The 19,057-nt window shown below is 41.2% G+C and overlaps 3 protein-coding genes across 4 annotated transcripts; 2 read left to right on the top strand and 1 right to left on the bottom strand.

Annotated features, from left to right (window-relative positions):
• The first annotated feature begins 2,083 nt into the window (after positions 1 to 2,083).
• Positions 2,084 to 9,089, top strand: ppp1r3c2b (protein phosphatase 1 regulatory subunit 3C2, duplicate b). 2 transcript variants are annotated; one of them, XM_030060993.1, is made up of 4 exons: positions 2,084 to 2,257; positions 2,464 to 2,541; positions 2,803 to 3,635; positions 8,984 to 9,089. In XM_030060993.1, coding segments are annotated over exons 2-4 (855 nt in total). In that variant the 5' UTR covers positions 2,084 to 2,257; positions 2,464 to 2,521; the 3' UTR covers positions 8,986 to 9,089. The 2 variants fall into 2 exon arrangements, with proteins under 2 accessions (XP_029916853.1, XP_029916852.1); XM_030060992.1 differs by lacking the exon at positions 8,984 to 9,089 and having other exon boundaries at positions 2,803 to 3,737.
• Positions 5,125 to 10,786, bottom strand: phyhip (phytanoyl-CoA 2-hydroxylase interacting protein). Its single transcript, XM_030060991.1, has 5 exons — positions 10,644 to 10,786; positions 7,867 to 8,043; positions 6,305 to 6,479; positions 5,871 to 5,988; positions 5,125 to 5,770 (listed from the first exon to the last, which is right to left on the bottom strand). Exons 2-5 carry the CDS (start codon positions 8,041 to 8,043, stop codon positions 5,224 to 5,226), a joined length of 1,017 nt encoding a protein of 338 aa, XP_029916851.1. The 5' UTR covers positions 10,644 to 10,786; the 3' UTR covers positions 5,125 to 5,223.
• A 1,887-nt stretch (positions 10,787 to 12,673) lies between these two features.
• On the top strand, positions 12,674 to 18,307 carry polr3d (polymerase (RNA) III (DNA directed) polypeptide D). Its single transcript, XM_030059178.1, has 9 exons — positions 12,674 to 12,828; positions 14,631 to 14,792; positions 15,501 to 15,544; positions 15,646 to 15,803; positions 15,956 to 16,080; positions 16,181 to 16,340; positions 17,021 to 17,268; positions 17,370 to 17,522; positions 17,758 to 18,307. The coding sequence occupies exons 2-9, from the start codon at positions 14,631 to 14,633 to the stop codon at positions 17,872 to 17,874; spliced, it is 1,167 nt and encodes a 388-aa protein (XP_029915038.1). The 5' UTR covers positions 12,674 to 12,828; the 3' UTR covers positions 17,875 to 18,307.
• Positions 18,308 to 19,057: the final 750 nt, after the last annotated feature.

The raw sequence follows: 19,057 nt of genomic DNA, 5'->3' as shown, positions 1-19,057 counted from the left end.
TTCATTGAGTTTGTGTGATTGTTGTCCCTTGGAAGGGGTAAGGACAGGTTTATCTAGACATCTGGTAAGTCAGCGTTCTTCCTGTTACTATATCCGGCTGACTCACAGTTGTGGGCTTTATTTGTTGCTTAATAACAAGATGCCTCACACAACCGGGAGGTGCAATTTAATCAGTTCATTTGGTGTCAGCACGGGAAACTGCCTACCGCCTTGTGGCGTGAGTGTTAACGTGTTTCTTTGAGAGAAAACAACACTTTTGATCAACACATTTTGAAAACAGTCACAATTATATTAATGGGTACAGTTCCAATAATTAAAGAAAGGGATGCCATTAGTGTTCAGATAAATGTCCTTTCACCCACTGTCATATCTAGTGTGCAGTACATTGTGCATTTCAGCAATGAGCTCGCTTTTTATTTAGCAATCTGCCATGCCAGTGGTATACTGATGAAACCGGATCTACGATGAGGTTTTTCCTAAAGGGACTTAAGTTATCTGGAACATTGTCTTCTCTCAGACATAATTGTGGTAATTGTATTGTTATGTAAGATTTTCTGAGGGGGATATTCAGTGCTTATTGTATTTGCCCTCATGCAAATTGCCAACTTATTGGAACTAATAAGAGACCAAGAGAGGGCTGTGCAAAGCTGAAGTGCCTGTCGACACACTGTAATCGTCTTGAATTACAATGCTAATATGGTAGCCTCTAACCCCATGTTAACAATAGATATGGAATAATACACTGACTACATTTCAGTGCAGGTAGCTTGTGGATTATCTAACTAACCTGACTGAAGCAATCAGACTGCTGACTCAAATTATAAATGTATGCCCAAGAAAGGCAAGGAGGGAAATGTTGGATTGGATCCAGTCTGGGCTGTTTACCAGCAAAGCAGAATTTGGAGTGAATTACCCCTTTTAATGTATATTAAAATGTAGGTAAATGCTGTAAGTGTTCCCATAGTGAGTACATTGCCATAAAAAGAATTGCAATTTATTATTCAAATAGAGCTCCTGAATTCATCAAATAGCCTCAGGTCTCTGCACTCCTGCTCAAATCCTGAAGAAAATCCTGTGATGGATATTTGTCGACAGCTACACCATTCAAATGAATGATTTCGGAATCAGAAAGACCTTACTGAAATGCTTTATTGATCCCAGAGGGGAAATTGGGTCATTTCACCATGGTTTATTAATAAACAAGATAATGAATAAAAAATGAAGTGTCTGTGATATCTAATTATGTCTAATCGCATGTCTTGAACCCAACATGGCAGGTTTGCATCCTTGACATTGATTTAAAAGTCCTTGGGACTGAGTGTCCAACTGGGTGTGCCAACCCTGTTCATATTACATTACATGTATGTGACCCAGTGTTTACACCACTTTGAAGTGATTGACATGCACTACACCAATAACTTTTGAGTCACATACTCATGGGAATAAAGTGCCCTCTTTAATGGGTGTCTCGGTTAGGTGACCAGCGTGTTGGGAGTGTTTCGTAATAAGGGATTCCTCAGGGCCAGTAGGCAAACAGCAAAGAGGGTTTGTGGGATAGTGATTCCATCAGGACAGGAACCAACATGCAAGACATTTGGATCAAATCCCAGGTTTCAGTAGTGCCACAGGTGCGTCATCAGGGCCAGGAATAGAGCTCAGGATGACTGGAATAGTTTCCACAATGCAGGGGAGAATGGAATTACATAGACATGCATGAGTTTCACCGCCATCAACAGTGAAGTGGCATCATATGGCCATAATTTAAGGTTAGTATATATACATATATATATATACATATATATATATATATATATATATATATATATATATATATATATATATATATATATACATATACATATATATATACATATACATATATATATATATATACACACACACACACACACACACACATATATATACATACATACACACATATATATATATATACACACACATACATATATATACATACATACATACATATATATATATATATATATGTGTGTGTGTGTGTGTGTATACATATACATATCTATCTAAGTATGTGCATTATAGGTATGTTTGAAACATTATACCCTTAGCATGAAAGTAAAACGTGATATTCTGCTGATTGGTCGGGAGAGCAGAGAGGGTGGAGTACATGAGGTGACATCTTTACTGAGGTAGTATAAATAGGATGTTATGCCAGATTCTCCTGCAGGCAAAGGGATGACTGAGACTGCAGACATCAAGTTGGTGCTGCTCGGAGACTGTGAGTAAGACTTTTTTCAGTCTGACTAATACTTCTAAAATGGGCTGTTTTTAAAGACATTTTCCACAAGTTATTGCAGCATGGTAGTACAGCAAGCTGCAGTAACTGTTCCTTAATATGTTATCCAAATGTGTACTGCAGACTTTGACAAAATGTCATGTGTATCACATACTGACTACATGTGAAAACTTGTTTTTATTTTGCAGATCATACTCCCACCTGGCATTTAGGGCAGAATTTTCTTGACTACACCAGAATACCAGCATGGAAATGACCAGTACAACGTAAGAGCTTGACATAAGCACTTATGTGCAGCTGGGTGCATTTTCTAGTATTACTATCAAAAGACTGAGGCAAATTCTATCCATTGTCGCCACATTTTCCATCATGTGACCTTAAATCATTCCTTAATTCACCCTTCACAATTGCAGCTTGTTCATAACAGAGGAAAGTCATATTCTGGACATGCTTGTGTGTGCAAAATCATTCTCAACATATCTCTAGGGTATGACTCTTTATTTATTGATACTGGTTGTTTCTTCCAGGCTCCAACCAATGTTTGGCTTTGGGTCAATGGCCCACTCTGCTGGCCTAGTGGAGATTGCTGTCAGGCTGTGCTTGAACCAACGCAAAGAATTGTGTCCTCACGTTTGGGTGCCTATTCTGAAGCCCCAGCGACCTTGCATTCGACCTTCAGTTTCAGAACAGCCGGCACCTGAAATGATAAGCCACACACTTCTGACCCCACCACTGCCGTTTTTCTTGGATGATATGGATGATGACGATGAGGTGATTCCAATCAAGAACAAGCATGTGGTGTTTGCTGACTCTAAAGGACTGTCTCTAACGGCAGTGCGAGTCTTTTCTGAGGAAGAGGAACATTGTGACTTGGAGCCGCTGCCATCCCTCCAGGAGCTGGGAAGCATGACAGAGGATGGTTATAGCTGCACTGTCAGCACATGCTGCCCGGGAACACAGCTTAAACTGGGCTTCCCACAGCCCTCTGCAGATTTCCAGGCCTTTCGGGCCAAGCTGGCAGAGAGCATGGTTATCCTGGAGAACTGTAGTGTCAGTGAGCAGGCCCTCGAAGGTACCGTCCGGGTGAGGAACATCAGCGTCCAGAAAGATGTTCGTGTACGCATCACCTTTGACTCCTGGCAGGGCTACAGAGATGTGCCTTGTACGTACTTGCAGAGACGCTATGGAGGACCACAGACAGACATCTTTGAATTTGATATTGCCATTCCTAAAGTGCTTGATGCCAAGAGGAACATAGAGTTCTGTTTAAGCTATTTGCCTGAAGGGCACAGCACACCTTTTTGGGACAATAATAACGGACAAAATTACAGCATCTCCGTCTGCGTAAGTTCCCATCTCTGTCACGGCAAGAATCCAAGGCAAAGGTCATAATCTTTTCAACAGACATGATCCCTGCTCCCTGTCCTTCCATCAGAATGTCTTATCAAATTTATTGTAGCAGTGCCAAGTGTAGATGAGACTGTTGCATTGCTTTGATCTGTTTGAAATGATATTTTGAAATGACTACTTCTGTATTTATCCTGTGTATTTTGTTACTTGTATATTCATAAATGTGCAGGCAGCTTTGTAAGCACCTCATTTCCTTAAAAAAAAAAAAAAAAAAAAAATCATAAATTGCAGTGTCTGTTTTTTTCCACCTGTATTTCATTGTCTTCAAATTACATATTTATTTTCAGTAATATTTATATCCTCTATCAACTGGATGACATTGTTTTGTTTATTATTATTATTATTATTTTTATTCTTCACTCAGTCTCTTCTCAGTCACCGTTAATCAAACATACATTAGTGTCCTACTTTCTGGACAGTGCTGCATCAGAGAGGGGATCCCTTTCACTTCAGGCAGTTTTGGGATCTCCATATAGGTCATGGATTACTAGGCAGGGAAAAATAGAGCACCCATAGGGGGATATAAGCTAATCTTGGCTTAGCACTGGTGTTTATGCAGCTGACGCTTGATACACAGACTGATTGCAGTGGCCTTTGTGACAAAATCTTTCCCATTACTCCCCTCATAAGTTCAGGCCCTGCTTTCATTGTCACAAAGCACACACCTTTTTCTGGAGTAAAAGTTGAAGACTGCTATGCAAGGATCTGATTTCTCCTATTATAATATAATAAAAAGTTCCTATTTCTAAGATCAGTTTCTCAGATGTTGTAATATGATGGCAGTAACATTAAGTACTAGATTAAAAAGTGAAATTACAATGTAGTGTCAATACTCAAACATTTGGCAGTAATTTATATTACAAAAACAACAGTATCACAGGGAGTAGAACTGTTTTTACAGGAGCATGATTCACTGTGACCTCTATCATGTTGAGACTCAATGATACTTTAACAAGGTCATTCTAATAACATTTGCATTTTTAGCTGTTATCACACATATTTAAAATAAGTACAGTAGAAACAATCAGTTATTTAAAACTAATAGCATAGTAATGCAGCAATCTAAAATAAACACACACCATCAAAAGGGAAAATGTAAATCAAAATATCCTGAAAAAAGTTTAAAAAACAAGAGAATAAATAAATCGTAAAGACACCACAGAGCACAAACGACTCAAACAAAAAAAAAAAAAAAAAAGAAGCTCAAATTGTTGCCTAAACCCTATTACCTCCTGAATGACTCTTTTTGTCCAAGACGTATGGATGGTCCTTTATTTCCAGCTGTGATTATGATGATAATGGAGCTCTGTAAAACACATGGTAAATATCATTTTATTTAATCGTCACTACTCTAGTCCAGGCAGGCAGGAGGACAGAAAGCAGCATGCACACACCCCATGAGGTGGGCTGTAACCGCTGTGTTCAGAACGACACGGGATATTTCGCTGTATTTCTCTGAGTCAATCAGCTGAGCGGCTTCCAGCATCACAGATACACACTCACACTTGCGGGTCTGTTGTGCATCCGTACAGTCAGTCTCAGCGGCCCACACTGATGTTGCACACCTTGCAGCTCGGGTCCTTCTTGGCATTGGCTGTGGTCAGACTCATGAGCTGGTGATGCCCGCTGATCTGCTCCACAGTGCCCTGGTCCAGATGGAGAGGCTCTGTGTAAAGCACTTCAAGGATGACATCACTGGCGTGGGAGAAGAGGGGCTCCTCCCCCGGCCTCTCGGGGGCAGTGTATGTCAGGAAGGGGTTGGAGGCTAAGTCCAGCATTGGGAGCCGGGGTCGACAGAAGCCGTCACCCTCTGAGCCAACAGGGGCCAGCACCAGCACCACGTAGTGATACGCTGTGTACATACAGTAGAAGTCTGCAAAATACAGGGAGATGTTGGGGTTCAGCAGGTGCCCAGCAGGGATCTGGAAGCGCAGGGGGCCGTAGGGGGAGTCCTTGGGAGGCAGGCCTGTGTCAAACTCTGTGTTGCAGCTGAGGAAAACTCCATGCAGTTTGCCATTAATAGGAGAACCATGGCTCCCGCTGCTGTCCTTTAGAGCTGGGCGCATCACTCCTCCACATTCATTTCTAATCCAAGAGACAAGAGGGAACAGGAACGAGTATTGTTGTTGATTTCTGGTGGTATGGCTTTTGATGTACAACGAAAAGATATAAAAGCAACACTAACCTGACATGGTGGAAGTAGTCCGGGTGCTGGTTGCGATAAAATACAGAGAATTTCAACAGCCTTCCTGCAGAGACCTTGGCCTTGTCAAGAAGCTGCTGGAGGTGCTCCATGGCATAGTCTGCAAAGTTTACAGGAATTGTTGATAATAATTCCTGGAGGTAATTCTATTGTGCAGCGCATCATGCAGAACAGGAGGAAAGGAGCTGGGAATCTCAGATCTAAAACAATGCATGCCAACTCATACACTCAAAACAAAAACCACTATGTCTGCACTGTGTTTAAATGAACTCCCTAGTGCCACTGCTGTGCATTGAAGAGCATTAAAAGAAGTTTGTATAACTTTCCTTTTGTCCCCTAATTTGCTTTGGCTATTCTCACAGTCTACTGAGTAAATTATCAGTGTTGCATTAGCTGCCAAACATGATATGTCATACCGCCAGTGCAGAAGTCCACCACCTGGCTCCACTCTGACACCAGGTAATCACCGTCTGGCTGTCGCACAGCAGTTTGGACAGCAACACAGTACTCTGTCCGCGGGCTCAGGAACCAGTGTCCCCTCACTGCCATGGGGAGGGGCACAGCCTTGGCCACCAGCTTGGTTGGCACATCCTTGAAGACAAAACAGGCAGGAGATGATGTCAGTTCACTCCAGTCAGCTAAAGGTGCATTTATGTGCTACAGAACATATTCAACAAGATGTTTGCTAAAATGGACAAAATGCAAGGTTATAACAGCCATGCCTTAGAATGTCTTTCATTTTCTGTTCAAAACAATTTAGCAAAATTGAAGTGCAGATTAAGACAGCCATTTTCCTCCATAAAACTTTGTCTGATCAGCAGGATATTCCATTTCGAGCCAAAGCTGCTGTAACTAGGATACATCTAATCAAATCAGTGGCTTTGTTTTGGCCAAGGCCTCTAAGAAGCACAGCTAATTACTACAAGCTCAGAGGGCCATATATCCATGGCAACATTGCTGATGCAAGTTTGTTTGTGTCACTTTGTATGTCAGAGACAGACACATCTCACACTCAAGAACAATACAGTCCTACCCCTGCAGTGGCTTCATAACAGCATCAGATGTTTTCAGCTTTTGAATACTTGAGGCGATAATAATCCATAATTATAGTCAGCGATATAGTTACTGATATGAAAACCCTTCTTTTTTTTTTTTTTTGCTTAAATTGCTACTAACGACATTACTTTGCTGCCAGAGAAATCACAAAATCCTGTATTCAACCATTTTAATGTAAAAATAGTCATGACTGCGTTCTTGTTGGCTATTTTATGATACATCTCAGAACCTTTTAGCAATATTTGGAGAAGTGAGCCTCATGCACTTGTACATGCACTTGTACATCATTGTGAATATAGTGTAATGCTACAGACAGAGTGTTCAGATAAATCCCAGCACAAACTGACTCTTTTTTTTTCACCATTAGTCTGCAGCATGGCTTTTGTCCGCACATTTCACTAATTTGCTTGCATTGATCTTGTAAAATTAATTAACATGGCAGCTGCTCGTGTTGTTGTTGTACTTGTCAGTTTTTGCCCATTCTGGGGGGAAACAATGTGAGAGTGAGTCAGTGGCCTGAAGCTGTTGACTATGCACATTTTCTTATTTTACCTGCACTGAAAGTGACTGTGAGAGCACTACCACTGTTTTCTCAGTTGGGACTAATGCAGGCTTGTGTCAGATGCACTTATCACAAGCCAGTTAGGCTCATCTGTTGACCTTGCTAGACCTCTACAAAACACACCCCACTGTCTCATTGAAGCAATCCACTCTTATTCCAAAAGGGCGTATGAGGAGGACATGTTATCAGATCATGTTTTGCGAGGGGGAATTTTTTGGCAACAGAAGAAGGCAAAGTGATGTGAAGCTGGAACATGAACGCAGACAGCAGGGGGCACATCGGTGGGAGGAAACACAGATAAATGCTTCATTTGGCAATTAGACTGGAATGAGTTTGTAGAGCAGTTTAACGTTGTCAGACCCTGTGTTTAAAGCGGTTGGGGTCCCGGCTCTCTTTGCGGCTCAGGTCTATGAAGAAATGCGTGGCCCTGGCAGTGTCCTCAGGTGTCATGTCCCACATGATGCGGAAGGAGTCGCAGGTCACCTCACAGATCTGGATATTACGGGGGGTGGCAAGAGGGGTGTCCATGTCTGTCATCTGTCATCAAACCAAGAGATAAAGAGGGTCGTCATCTGGGAGCATAATTACAGTGCTTGAGAATGGCAACGCCTGATAAGAGAGATTAAATTGCCTTAGACAGTGTTCACAGTGAGCTACAAAGTGGAAATCGTAGGAAAGCTGTAAAACGCCGTGAATGCAGAGTACACCTCAGACAGAATCCAATTAACCTTTCATGAAGAGGCATGTATTTGGCCACATCGTCTCCCAGCTTCTTCGCTGCCCTTCTCTCTCGTTCCCTCCTCCCCCATCCTTGCCATCCGCTGACATTTCCCATCCCAAAACAAACAACTCAGTACTACGCTCCCAGCCAAGTGACTGGCCTCTGCTTTCCCCGTGCATTTCATAATCCACCTACAGCAGTCTCCTGGCAACCACACATCTGAGGGCTCTTTCTCACTGAATCAGATGACAAAAATCTCTTGATCTTCTTCTGCGATTGTAAAAGAAGGGGGTCACAAACAAATACATGGCTGCGCTTCTCAGCAAAAAAAAAAAAAAAAATGGAATTCAAAGTAACTTCTTTGACCTACCTTAATTTAACACATTTTTACCAAAGTGCACGAGTTTTGGAAACCGCTGAGCAAGTGAGTTGCTCAAGGGAAAATCGTGTAGTAGCAGTTTTTATAGTATTCAGGCAGACATAGGAAAGGCTTAAATAGGCTAAGTGCCAACAGCAGGTGATGTACGATTATATTTATTTAGTTGCCCATCAAAGCCATTGGATCCAAGCCAGCGCACACAGCCTTGAGTACCAGGCTGGGTGCAATCTGTGGGTCAGCCTATTGCTTTTGATTAGCTGTCACCTTCCCTCTCCTAAATTGATGGCGTCTTGCAGTGAGTGAACAATAGCCATTTTCTTTTGACCCAAGACTAGGTGAATATCCCCATAGTTTGCTTGTCATTTTCATCCCTCTAGAGTTTTTTTTATTGCAATTGTCTCCCTCAATACGATTTAATGAGGCTGTTCTTCCCCATCTGGATCTGTGCCCTATTTCTCTTGACTTCCAGTATCCCAACAGCACCAGTACAACACATGGCATATTTCCCTTATTACAAGCCCGCTCTCGCTGAGCATATGCTAAATCAGCAAGGTGCCTAAAAATACACTCCTAGCAAATTACAATTAGCACAAACAATAATTAGGTGCTCATTTTGTTGTTTGCGTGATGCTGCAGCACATAAGGATGGAGACGCCGGGTGCTGCGCTGCTGTCTGGGCGTGAGGTCTCTTAAGGTGTGCTCTTGTCCAGCCTACAGTATGATGGACAGGCTGCAGCAGCTCATTAAAGCCTGTGAACTGTGAAATGTGTGCGCTGGCTCATTCACTCTGGGGCCAGGGGAGTTAGCTGTGGCATCATGCACGTGTGTTTCCACGGGTCTGCTTCCCAGCTGCTGTTCTCATTTCTTTCCTTGGTGTCTTTCAGAGATAGAATTTGGGGCAAGAGGAGATTCTCTGAGGTCATCAAAGCCCCGTCTCTCTGCATGTTCTACTTTCAGATGGCATACATGTGAGCACACTTCAAATTCAGGTCTCCATATCGTTCACACAATACCATTGCCCTAGATTATATATCGGTCTGGAAAAATCATATGAGGCAATTCTCTTTGCTGCAACACTAGCTTGGGTCTCAATAGAAATATACAATTGCTCAGTTAATCAGTTGTTTAGTAGTGGGGCATGCTTGAGTCATTATTACAGAAATGATTCATGTCCATGATCCTTATCCGGAAGAGTGCTTTTTCTGTGTGCCTAAGCTTTAATATGCTCAGTCAAAATTCTTATCTCAGCTGGAAAAAAAAAAATCTTATCTCTGGAAGACAGTATCATAAGGGAAGCTGCTGCATTCATGCATATGGAGTAGGGCACAGAAAGCAACTCTGTAGTTCAAAGACATTTTTTTTTTTTTCTTTTGCTAGAATGGAAGAGAATGGGTTGGGTAAAGTCGCAGCGTTTGTGCAGTGGAGTAGCAGATCATTTAACACATATGTAATATTTAGTCAGTTGAGTGAGGGAGATGAAACAAAGGCACACTGTTCCCTGCTCTGTGGTGTGATGGCCATTCCCCACTCTCAAATAAATCTGAAACATTGTGTGACTATCACAATATCACAGATTACATCTGCACAATTAAACCGACCACTGACATTCAGGAAGAAAAGGGCATCACCTTCACTGCATGGAGCTCTCAGTGCATGAAATATCCCCCCAAAAATCTACTGTTCAAAGGCATAACAACACACTAATGTTCTAAACATGATCACAGGAGGGACATGATAATTAACAGACTGAAGATGGCAGTAAATCTCAAGTTATGCACAGATGCATGTGCACACCAACAGCAAAACATGAGCCTCTCGACAGAAATAAAACTCGTGCTTTTAAGCAGCCCGAGTGCACATTAGACTGTGTCTGATAATCACTGAGGAAGCAAACGCACAATAGAAGAATATTTAAAGATTGTTACATACCTCCATAACTTCACATATTGAAAGTAAAATGAATAGGATTTAATTTCTGAGCACTTCAGGCATTCATCAGCAGCCTGATTTTCAAGTGAACGTAAAAGACTTGCTTACGTGTATGAGGTTGAAAAGTGTGATATTAGATGATGAGTGGTGCTGAAATCTACTATCTTCTTCCTCTCTTTGTATTTGCTTCTTCTACTGCAGTCGATGATAGATCCCCTAGGAAAACCGATTAGGAGGTGAAACGAACACACAGCTTCCCCTCTCTCTCACTCTCTCTCACTCTCTCTCTTCCTCTCTCTCACTCTTTTTCTCTCTCCCTCTTTCACTCTGTGTGTGTGTGTGTGTGTGTGTGGTGTGTCACACAAACACTCTAGCCCCCTCCCCCTCACAATTTCATTTTTGCTCTGGGCTCTGAGGATGATGTTTACGTGACTCCTATGCAGCCATACAGAATGAATTAAAATCTGGAAGAAGCAAAAATGGGAGATTTCTAACTGAGGTGCAGACGTGGTGAGCCACTCAGTCACCCACATCAGCATCACGCTCTTGACAAATAGTCACACACTGCACATCAGTACACCTGCCCCAAGGCACAGGGTCTGCAGACACTCTGCCACAGACAGCTCATGAGTGAGATAACACTTGCCTGCTTTTATAAATATCACTTGTTAATCGTAGTTATGGACAAGGCTGCTCGTGGAGAAATAAAATCCATTCCCATGGCTATCTTCAAAGAACCGATGGTCTCCAAAATTGCAAAGAGCACCATCCAGACCTAAAAAAATTATATGTCCATGTGCCAACTGTTACGCCATATGGGCTCACTCCACAGGGCATCCACCCCTGCCCATCCGGCGGCGAGGGATGCCATTGTGTAAGTCCATAGTAAGCAGATTTCCACTGGCATTAATTGTTAGAGATGTGTTTTTACTGGTCCAACCTGACATACAAATGAAACCATTCCATCAGGATACCATTAGAGATTAGGAAAATAAATCAGAAAAGACCCTCTCCAGATTAGGGGCTATAATCTGTGGCTGAAAACAATGCAATAATATAGACAAGACAAGTGTGGAAATCTGCTGCCATGCAGGGACAAAATGATATCAGGCATGTGCGCAGCCATTTTCCAGTAGATTCATGTTGTTTCCACAAAAGGTGACAAAGATGTATCATCATGATTCCACAGGCTGTGTGAGGAAAAGATTAATTTATTCCAAGCCAGCTAAGTGATACCCCAAAAGTGTAATTAAATTGCAATCATCCATCATTAGGCATGCTGTGACAGTCACAAGGTCGGGATAGAAGTGGAAGTAGATTCCACTGCCTTCGCCTTTGAAGGACATTAGCGGCATTTCTCAGGGTTTTGCCTTTCATGTTTGCAATTATGTATAAGACAGTGGAGAAACCTACAAGAGCTATACATCATTTTATACAGCCGTGTGCATACAAGTCAGTGAGCAGAACAGTCCAAGCATTAATACACAGAAATGCATCAGGCTATGTGTAACATACATGACACAAAGGCATTCAAAAGCCATTCATCTTCATTTATTTATTTATTTATGTGAGCCATGGTCATTTTGACTATACAAATTTTAAAGTGGGACTTAGGTATATTTCTATACAGCTTTAAAGTGTGCCTCTTGGTGCTTAATAGTCACTTTGGGATTATTTCATTCATGCTGTCATTCTTTCATTCATTCTCCCATGGTGTCACTACAGCTTAATATTCCTGAAATATTCAGATGGGGACTGAAGAAATAGTCCCTTCAGGAATATAGTTTTTTTGTCTTTATGAGACATGAAAATACATGATGTCTCTTTTTTTTTTTTTTAGCCCTCTGAAGTCACAGTAAAATTTAAGATCAGCAGCAACATAAAAATAATGTTAAGAAGAGGAAAAAGAAAAGAAAGGAGATGAGATACAGTGATCATTCTTAACAGTCAAATGATAGCAAACATCATTGATAAATAACAAGAAGTCACCTCAATATAGCCTTAAAAGAATAGAGGGTAAAAAAGTATAAATAATAACTGATATTATATAAAAATATCACGTTAAAGCAAGTCAAAAAGACACATTGCAACATGTCTGCCAGATCCCTGCGCATATTTGATCCTCAGAAACACAGACGATGAGCTCATTCCGGAAGTGTCATGGCGCCGTGCAGCATGCAGTGTCAGAGATAGTAGTAGTACCAAAAACAAACAGTGTTTTTTAGCACTTTCAAATGACTAGTGTAAGACCCCTGGAGTTATTTCATCATTCATATATCTGAGGAATCGTAAGGTAAATATCTGCGAGGTACTCGTTGTTGACAAAGCTGTTTTTTGACGCTTAACGTTAGCCGTCGTCCCTGTGTTCATGTTGTGATGTGGCCATGTGTGTCCAGTGTGTGAGTGCTGTGTTGTTGACACCAGAGGGATGAACAGAGAGTCAACATCTTACAGTTTAAATGAATTACATGTGGCCTTCACTTGTGTATGCTGTATGACTGCAGTATGAACATCTCTCTGTTGCACCAGACTGATAAAACTAAATGTGTTACTGTAGAAAACTTAAATGTTGAATGTTTATCCATGTTCGCTGGCTGTGGGGGGAAAAAACAACTTTTTAGTACGGAGAAAATGTTTACGAGCACGGGAAAAGTTTATTTCAAACCTGCTGTTTTAAAGTGCAATGGGAGCCATTTTAGGTGTATCGAACAACACGGAATGGGTTTGTCTTCTCTGCCTCTGATTAAAAAAAATATGAGATTCTTCTCCAGTTTAAGTTTCCCTAAAGGTCGTACACGACACAAGACTAAAGCAATACCTTTATAAGCGACTGATAACTGCATTTTGCCAGTCTATTATAAAATCTGCCACGTCACCTTTATCTACTGTGGTCACATGGTGTGACAGCATCATATGATGTGCCAATTAAACGCCTAATGAAAAAGACACTTTGATTTACAATATTACACGTTATAACTAGATCTACTGCTGTGAACATTAAATGAATTACATTTAAAAGACATTTTACTTATTCGTATTCATTTTCCGGCACAGTCACTGCAGTAAGAAGTCAACCTCCAGCATGCTTTCCCTGCAGTGTGTGTCTTAACACTGGCTTTAGGTGTTTGGACAGCAGTCTTGTATGGAAACCTGTATGCAGACATAATTATTTGTTCAGAACAGATCCAAAACTGCAGAAAGTGTTTTCAGTCTATAAATTCCTCTGCCCACAGCACATGCAGATGTTAGATCATAAGTGGTACTGTACCTGGCCACCATAAAGTTTTGCGTAATAAACACCAGGTGAATGCACCTAGTTAACAAATAGGACAGAGAAGAAGAAGTGCTGTGGAGTCCAGGGAACTGGATTGAAACCCACCATGTTATATGGGAGGAAGGCCTTACATGTGTCCCTGCTGGCTTCATTTGTAAATGATTGACAACATTTTGAAACAACCACTAGTCCAGCCACTTCTCAGCCGCTGGCTCAGTGAACACCTGATTCACCTGGCACCTGATTCACCTGGCATCAAAGATGATCAGACTGAATGCCAGGTGGTGCTGCACAGGAATGCAGACTAGTTGTGATTTGGCCAAACATGGTACTTCTGATATTTCAGGATATTGATTACGGCACAGAGCATGTGAGTCGTGCAACTGTATTTCTTATTGTTAATTTTCCTCCATCTTTTTAGTTCTTTCTCCTGTTTTCCTTCTGAAAGTATGTCTGACTGGCCCTGTTTATGACTACACTGTTTTTGCAGCAACAATGTCCTAAAGCTGTGCAAGTAATCTGTGAAGCTAGGGAAAACACCCACTCACAAATGTAAAACACCCATTATTATGACCAGATCTTCATGAGGACTAGCTGTGCTGTGTGGAAAAATAAAGTCAGAACAGCGTGGGCCTAGAGTCAAGAGCAATGATCATCACTGAAATCATTAATCAGATTCATCAATAGCAATGCATACAGTGTATTTGACAGTAATCTATTCTCAAAAGGCAATTCTTGGCTCACAATTGTAAACATTAACCATCAACCATCCACACTCCGGGCCTTCCTGCGTTAGTTTTACCTTTTATTTCCTGTTGAAGATGGCAGATCCAGGCTCCGGGGAGGCCAGTGGTCAGCGGCCGCCGGCCCCTGGAGGAAGCGGGAGAGGGCTCCTGACGGGGCGTAGACTGCCAGCTGCCATCTCTCCTGGCCGCCTGCCCACAATGCGTTCCAGAGACCTCACCTTGGGAGGGGTGAAGAAGGTAACATAGAATTCCCATAAAGAGTGGGATTAAATTTCATTCTATATACAGTCATAGATCACTCTGTGCTGCTGTAATCTGATAGATGTTGCTAATGGCTGTGTTTAATAATGTACGCTATAGCAGCATGTAGCAGGTCAGGCCAGCATCAGGCCAGGGTCACTGTGCTTTTTCTGAGGAACAGCTGCCTCCTATTGAGTGTTTACATGTTTTTGCTCTGTGTAGTTGCTCAATGTTAAATATATCAAATTATGCACTTTCAGACTGTCCAAAGGTGCTGAATCAAAAAGGTTTAATCTTGCCTATAATGGGAAACAACTGTTGCAAAAATATTCAGAATCTTCCTGTCAGAAAGAAGTCTAAAGGAAGCATCGGCTGAGAAATTATGAAACACAGTTAGGCGAGTTTACGGCAAACTCTTGTGTAACAGTGGTGGAGAAGAGTGTTTTTTTTTTTTTTTTTTTTTGCCATATTGGCCAGCTCTACCCGGAAATGTTGTCAAGTGCTATGAGTTTTATATGACTCAAGAAAACATTTTGAAACTTTGTACTGTCACTAAACCTTGTGAATGGCTACTCACAGTGCATGAAGGTGTGATTTAAGAAAGTTAGATTGAGTGTATTATATGGAATACATTGTGATATTACTGCATAGAGTTTTAATGTCTTTCACACTTATTTTTTTGCTTGTTTCTCTTTTCTTCTCCAGAAAACATTTACTCCAAATATTATCGGCAGAAAAGCCAAAGATGAGTAAGTTCAGTTGATTAAGACAGAAAGAAAGATTTCTGAGACAACAGATTCAACTTTATAGTTTCCTGACTATTAACCACTAACTTTATCTTTCACATCAGAACAAAAGGTGAAAGTGCGCAGAGAAGAGAGAGGAAGGACGCAGATCGAGGTGGCCGAGGTCAGAGAGACAGAGGCCGAGGCCGAGGGCGCCCAGAGATGATCCAGTCACACTCAATCTTTGAACAGGGACCTGCAGATATGATGATGAAAAAGAGAGGTAAGAGCCAACCGTCGTTTTAATGGCAGTTAGTGTTAAGTTATTAATGGAGTGCATAATTTTAAGCAGTGTGATATGACTTACAAGTAGGCTGTATTCATGAGTGCTTCCCCTCTCATCATAGTTCAATTGCACTCTCGTATGATAAACAGGTAGCTATGAAAGTGAGAGAGACGCCCCAAGTGTGGGTCCCTCACCCATCATCAACATCAAAAAGGAGAAGAGAGAGACAGAAGAGGAAACCAAAGAAATCCTGCGCAAACTTGAGCGAGATAATGTGAGTTCTTTGATATCACATCTTTATTAAGTAGCTTGAATTCGCCTTTTCCATCTCTAGTGATGCAGTCGGGTTTTTTTCACCACATACTCTCTTACAGATTATAGATGATCCTTATTTGAGGAGTGAAGAGAGAAGCTGCCCTGTGCAGCTTCCTCTCGCAGTATCAGGATGGGGATTCAAGGAAGAATTCGGTAATGCTGCTGTTAAAGTTGAGAAGGTAGAGGAAGACGCTGAAGCCATGGGACATGCAATTGAAGGTAGCGACCATCTGAAGAGTTTTGTAATGTTGACCCTCACTACATGTCAAGTAGTTTTATCCATAAGCATCAAATACTTCCTCCTCAGTGAAACAGGAGCTGGATGAAGCTAAGCTTATCTCATAATGGCCAACTGTTGTTTCAAAATGGGGAAATCCACATACTGATATTATAAAAAAACAGAAAAAGACCACCTCATTTTCACCTATTTATTTTTAGTGAAAATGAGGTGGTGTCTTTTTCTAGCTCGCATACTATTGTTGAACTGCTTTTAAAAAATATTTTCATTTTGAATTGTGGTCATTAAAGTCTCATCATTCGGCTACTGTACACTGTACTTGCAAGGAATTGCACCTGGATCTCCTCCTACTGATCAACTGTTCCTTTGTTAGTTGTTGTTGGTGTGATTCATATTGTGAACTAATGAGCAAGCTATTTTTAGCCAGCAGGGTCAGTTTTCCCTATAGCACACGGTTGTTGAAATTTGAAATGACTGATTTTTAATCTTCTGAACTTTATATAAGTTGGCAGAACTTGGTGTTGAGCCTTTTCGAGGTGTCATGGGCCTAATTCAACAAAATGCCAATCACATACTTGCCGACACCCTTGCTACATAAGCACTCTTCCAAAAGATAGCACAAGAAGAAGTTACATCGGATCCTGTGTGTTGGTTTTCTCAGTTAAACAGGAGCCAGAGGAAGCAGAAATAAAGAAAGTGGAGGCTTCTTTCAAGCCTCCTCCCCTTCCTGAGCCTGATGTTCTGCCTGAGCTCCTGCATAGATGGAGTCTGAGCAAAGGGGAGGAGCTGTTCTTCATGCAGCTGCCCGACTCCCTGCCTGGCCAGCCCCCCACTATAGAGGCCAGGCCAGTGAAGACAGAAGTGCAGTCAGCGGATGGACAGTCTGTGCTACTGAAAACAGAGCCTCAGGTAGATGTGATGTCCAGTGTCTTACGTAGAAAAATGTGTAAGGATGTGCAGCACATATTGCATGAGATTACGTGTGCTGAATGTTTGCTATTGTGTGACAGGAAGAGCAAATTGAGGACAACGTCTGCAGTCTGAAGGATCTGCGGGAGGGTCTTGTAGGGAAGATGCTGGTGCGGAAGTCGGGCCGTGTGCAGCTCATTCTGGGGCATGTGACACTTGATGTGTCGCTGGGAACGTCATGCGCTTTTCTCCAGGTGTGATAGCAGTATATCATCTGTTTGTCTATCCTTATGTGTCTCTTTAGATGTCTGTCTGTCTCTATGCCAGTGTTTTTATGTTTCTGTTTCTGTCGACCAGCTTCTCTTTCAGTGTCTCTCAATCAGCCCACTGTCCTTTTTTTGTAATCACAGAATTATTATCTTCAGTGCATTGCAATGTAATTATTAACAATTGTGCTATGCTCTACCTCCTCTCCCTTTTTATTCTCAGGAGCTGGTGTCAATTGGGACAGAGGGCCGAACGGGTGATTTGACTGTTTTAGGACACATCAAACACAAAATGGTTTGCTCCCCAGACTTTGAGGCGCTCCTGGAGGGCAGCACTTGATCATTAAAAACAGGGCCTTAAATTTACAGATGTATTCAGACTTAGTAGGTTGTAGTGTACGATTTTGGAGGCCTCGCACAGCAACAAGCCAATCGCTGCTACTGTGGACTGTCCCAAAGGAACCAGACATCCAAACCAAGTGTGGTGGCTGTGTGCTCTCCGGCATAGTTTCTTGAAAGTGACTCTAATAACCTATTAAAATATATTAATTTGAAGTAAGGCTATTTGTTTACAGTTTTGTATTTTCTTTTTTTTTTCTGGAGTGGACATTTTTTTCAGGCTCAGGAAATGCCATCAAAGATTCAATGCTGTGCCAAGTTTCAGTACTGTTTCCTGTTCTCTCTCTCTCTCTCTGGAATAATCTCTGCAATGTAAAGACACTTGAAAACACTGTTGATGTAAATGTGTGAATAAATTAGATTATTTGAGTGCATGGTTTTGTCACAGCTTTTTTCCCCTACTTGCAGAAGCAGAACTGCAAAGTACAATATGTGCACATGAAATTTCACCAGGTCTCTTATAATGCATTAACTGAAACACATACCCTTTTCAACTGTCTCTGCCTATAGTGTAAAAGGTAGGCCTACAGTCATACTAACTTTTATTTAGCATCTCATCATTTGGTAGTGCTTGCCAACCACTCAATGACTGTTCAAACATTATACATTTAGATGAAGCAGTAAATTGTTAGTGTCAAGGTTAACCACAACTAAAGTAAAAACTAAAACTAGATCTGAAAAAAAAAAATCATAGTCATCTGCAATAACAATAAAAACTAGACTTTAGAACAAAATAAAATTGACTGAAATGATATAGTGTACTTACAACACTAACAAAAATAAAAAATACACTGAAAATGTCTTTAGTTTTAGTCTGTCAGTTTGGTCAAATTTGTTGGCACAACAAGCACAAAGAGGTGTTGGTGCTGTTGTTTACTGAGACTGGTGTGTCCACATGACTGTGAGCCAACTGCCTTCACAAAATGCTGGGTTTGTATTTAAATACCTATTCTGAACTTACCAAAGCTGGCCCCTAACAAGCAACACCATATTATAAATAATAATAATAATAATAATAACAATAACAACAACAACAATAATAATAATTTAAAAAAAAGCTTAAACTAATACTGAAAATAAAACTAAAACATTTTCGAAAAAATTAAACCTAAACTGAAACTAGC

Source organism: Myripristis murdjan, chromosome 9 (genome assembly GCF_902150065.1).
Source record: "Myripristis murdjan chromosome 9, fMyrMur1.1, whole genome shotgun sequence".
In the NCBI taxonomy this organism is placed as follows: Eukaryota; Metazoa; Chordata; class Actinopteri; order Holocentriformes; family Holocentridae; genus Myripristis; species Myripristis murdjan.
This window is presented reverse-complemented; position numbering and strand designations above follow the sequence as displayed.

Bases quoted from the DNA above. Each gene is read 5' to 3' on its own strand.
- phyhip (XM_030060991.1), bottom strand. From the start codon at position 8,043: ATGACAGACATGGACACCCCTCTTGCCACCCCCCGTAATATCCAGATC. The intron at 6,480-7,866 runs GTCTGACAACGT...TTTGTCTTCAAG, and splicing joins CCAACCGCTTTAAACACAGG to GATGTGCCAACCAAGCTGGT. The intron at 5,771-5,870 runs GTTAGTGTTGCT...CTCTTGGATTAG, and splicing joins GACTACTTCCACCATGTCAG to AAATGAATGTGGAGGAGTGA.
- polr3d (XM_030059178.1), top strand. From the start codon at position 14,631: ATGGCAGATCCAGGCTCCGGGGAGGCCAGTGGTCAGCGGCCGCCGGCC. The intron at 15,545-15,645 runs GTAAGTTCAGTT...CTTTCACATCAG, and splicing joins GGCAGAAAAGCCAAAGATGA to AACAAAAGGTGAAAGTGCGC. The intron at 17,523-17,757 runs GTGTGATAGCAG...TTTTATTCTCAG, and splicing joins CGTCATGCGCTTTTCTCCAG to GAGCTGGTGTCAATTGGGAC.
- ppp1r3c2b (XM_030060992.1), top strand. From the start codon at position 2,522: ATGGAAATGACCAGTACAAC. The intron at 2,542-2,802 runs GTAAGAGCTTGA...TGTTTCTTCCAG, and splicing joins ATGGAAATGACCAGTACAAC to GCTCCAACCAATGTTTGGCT.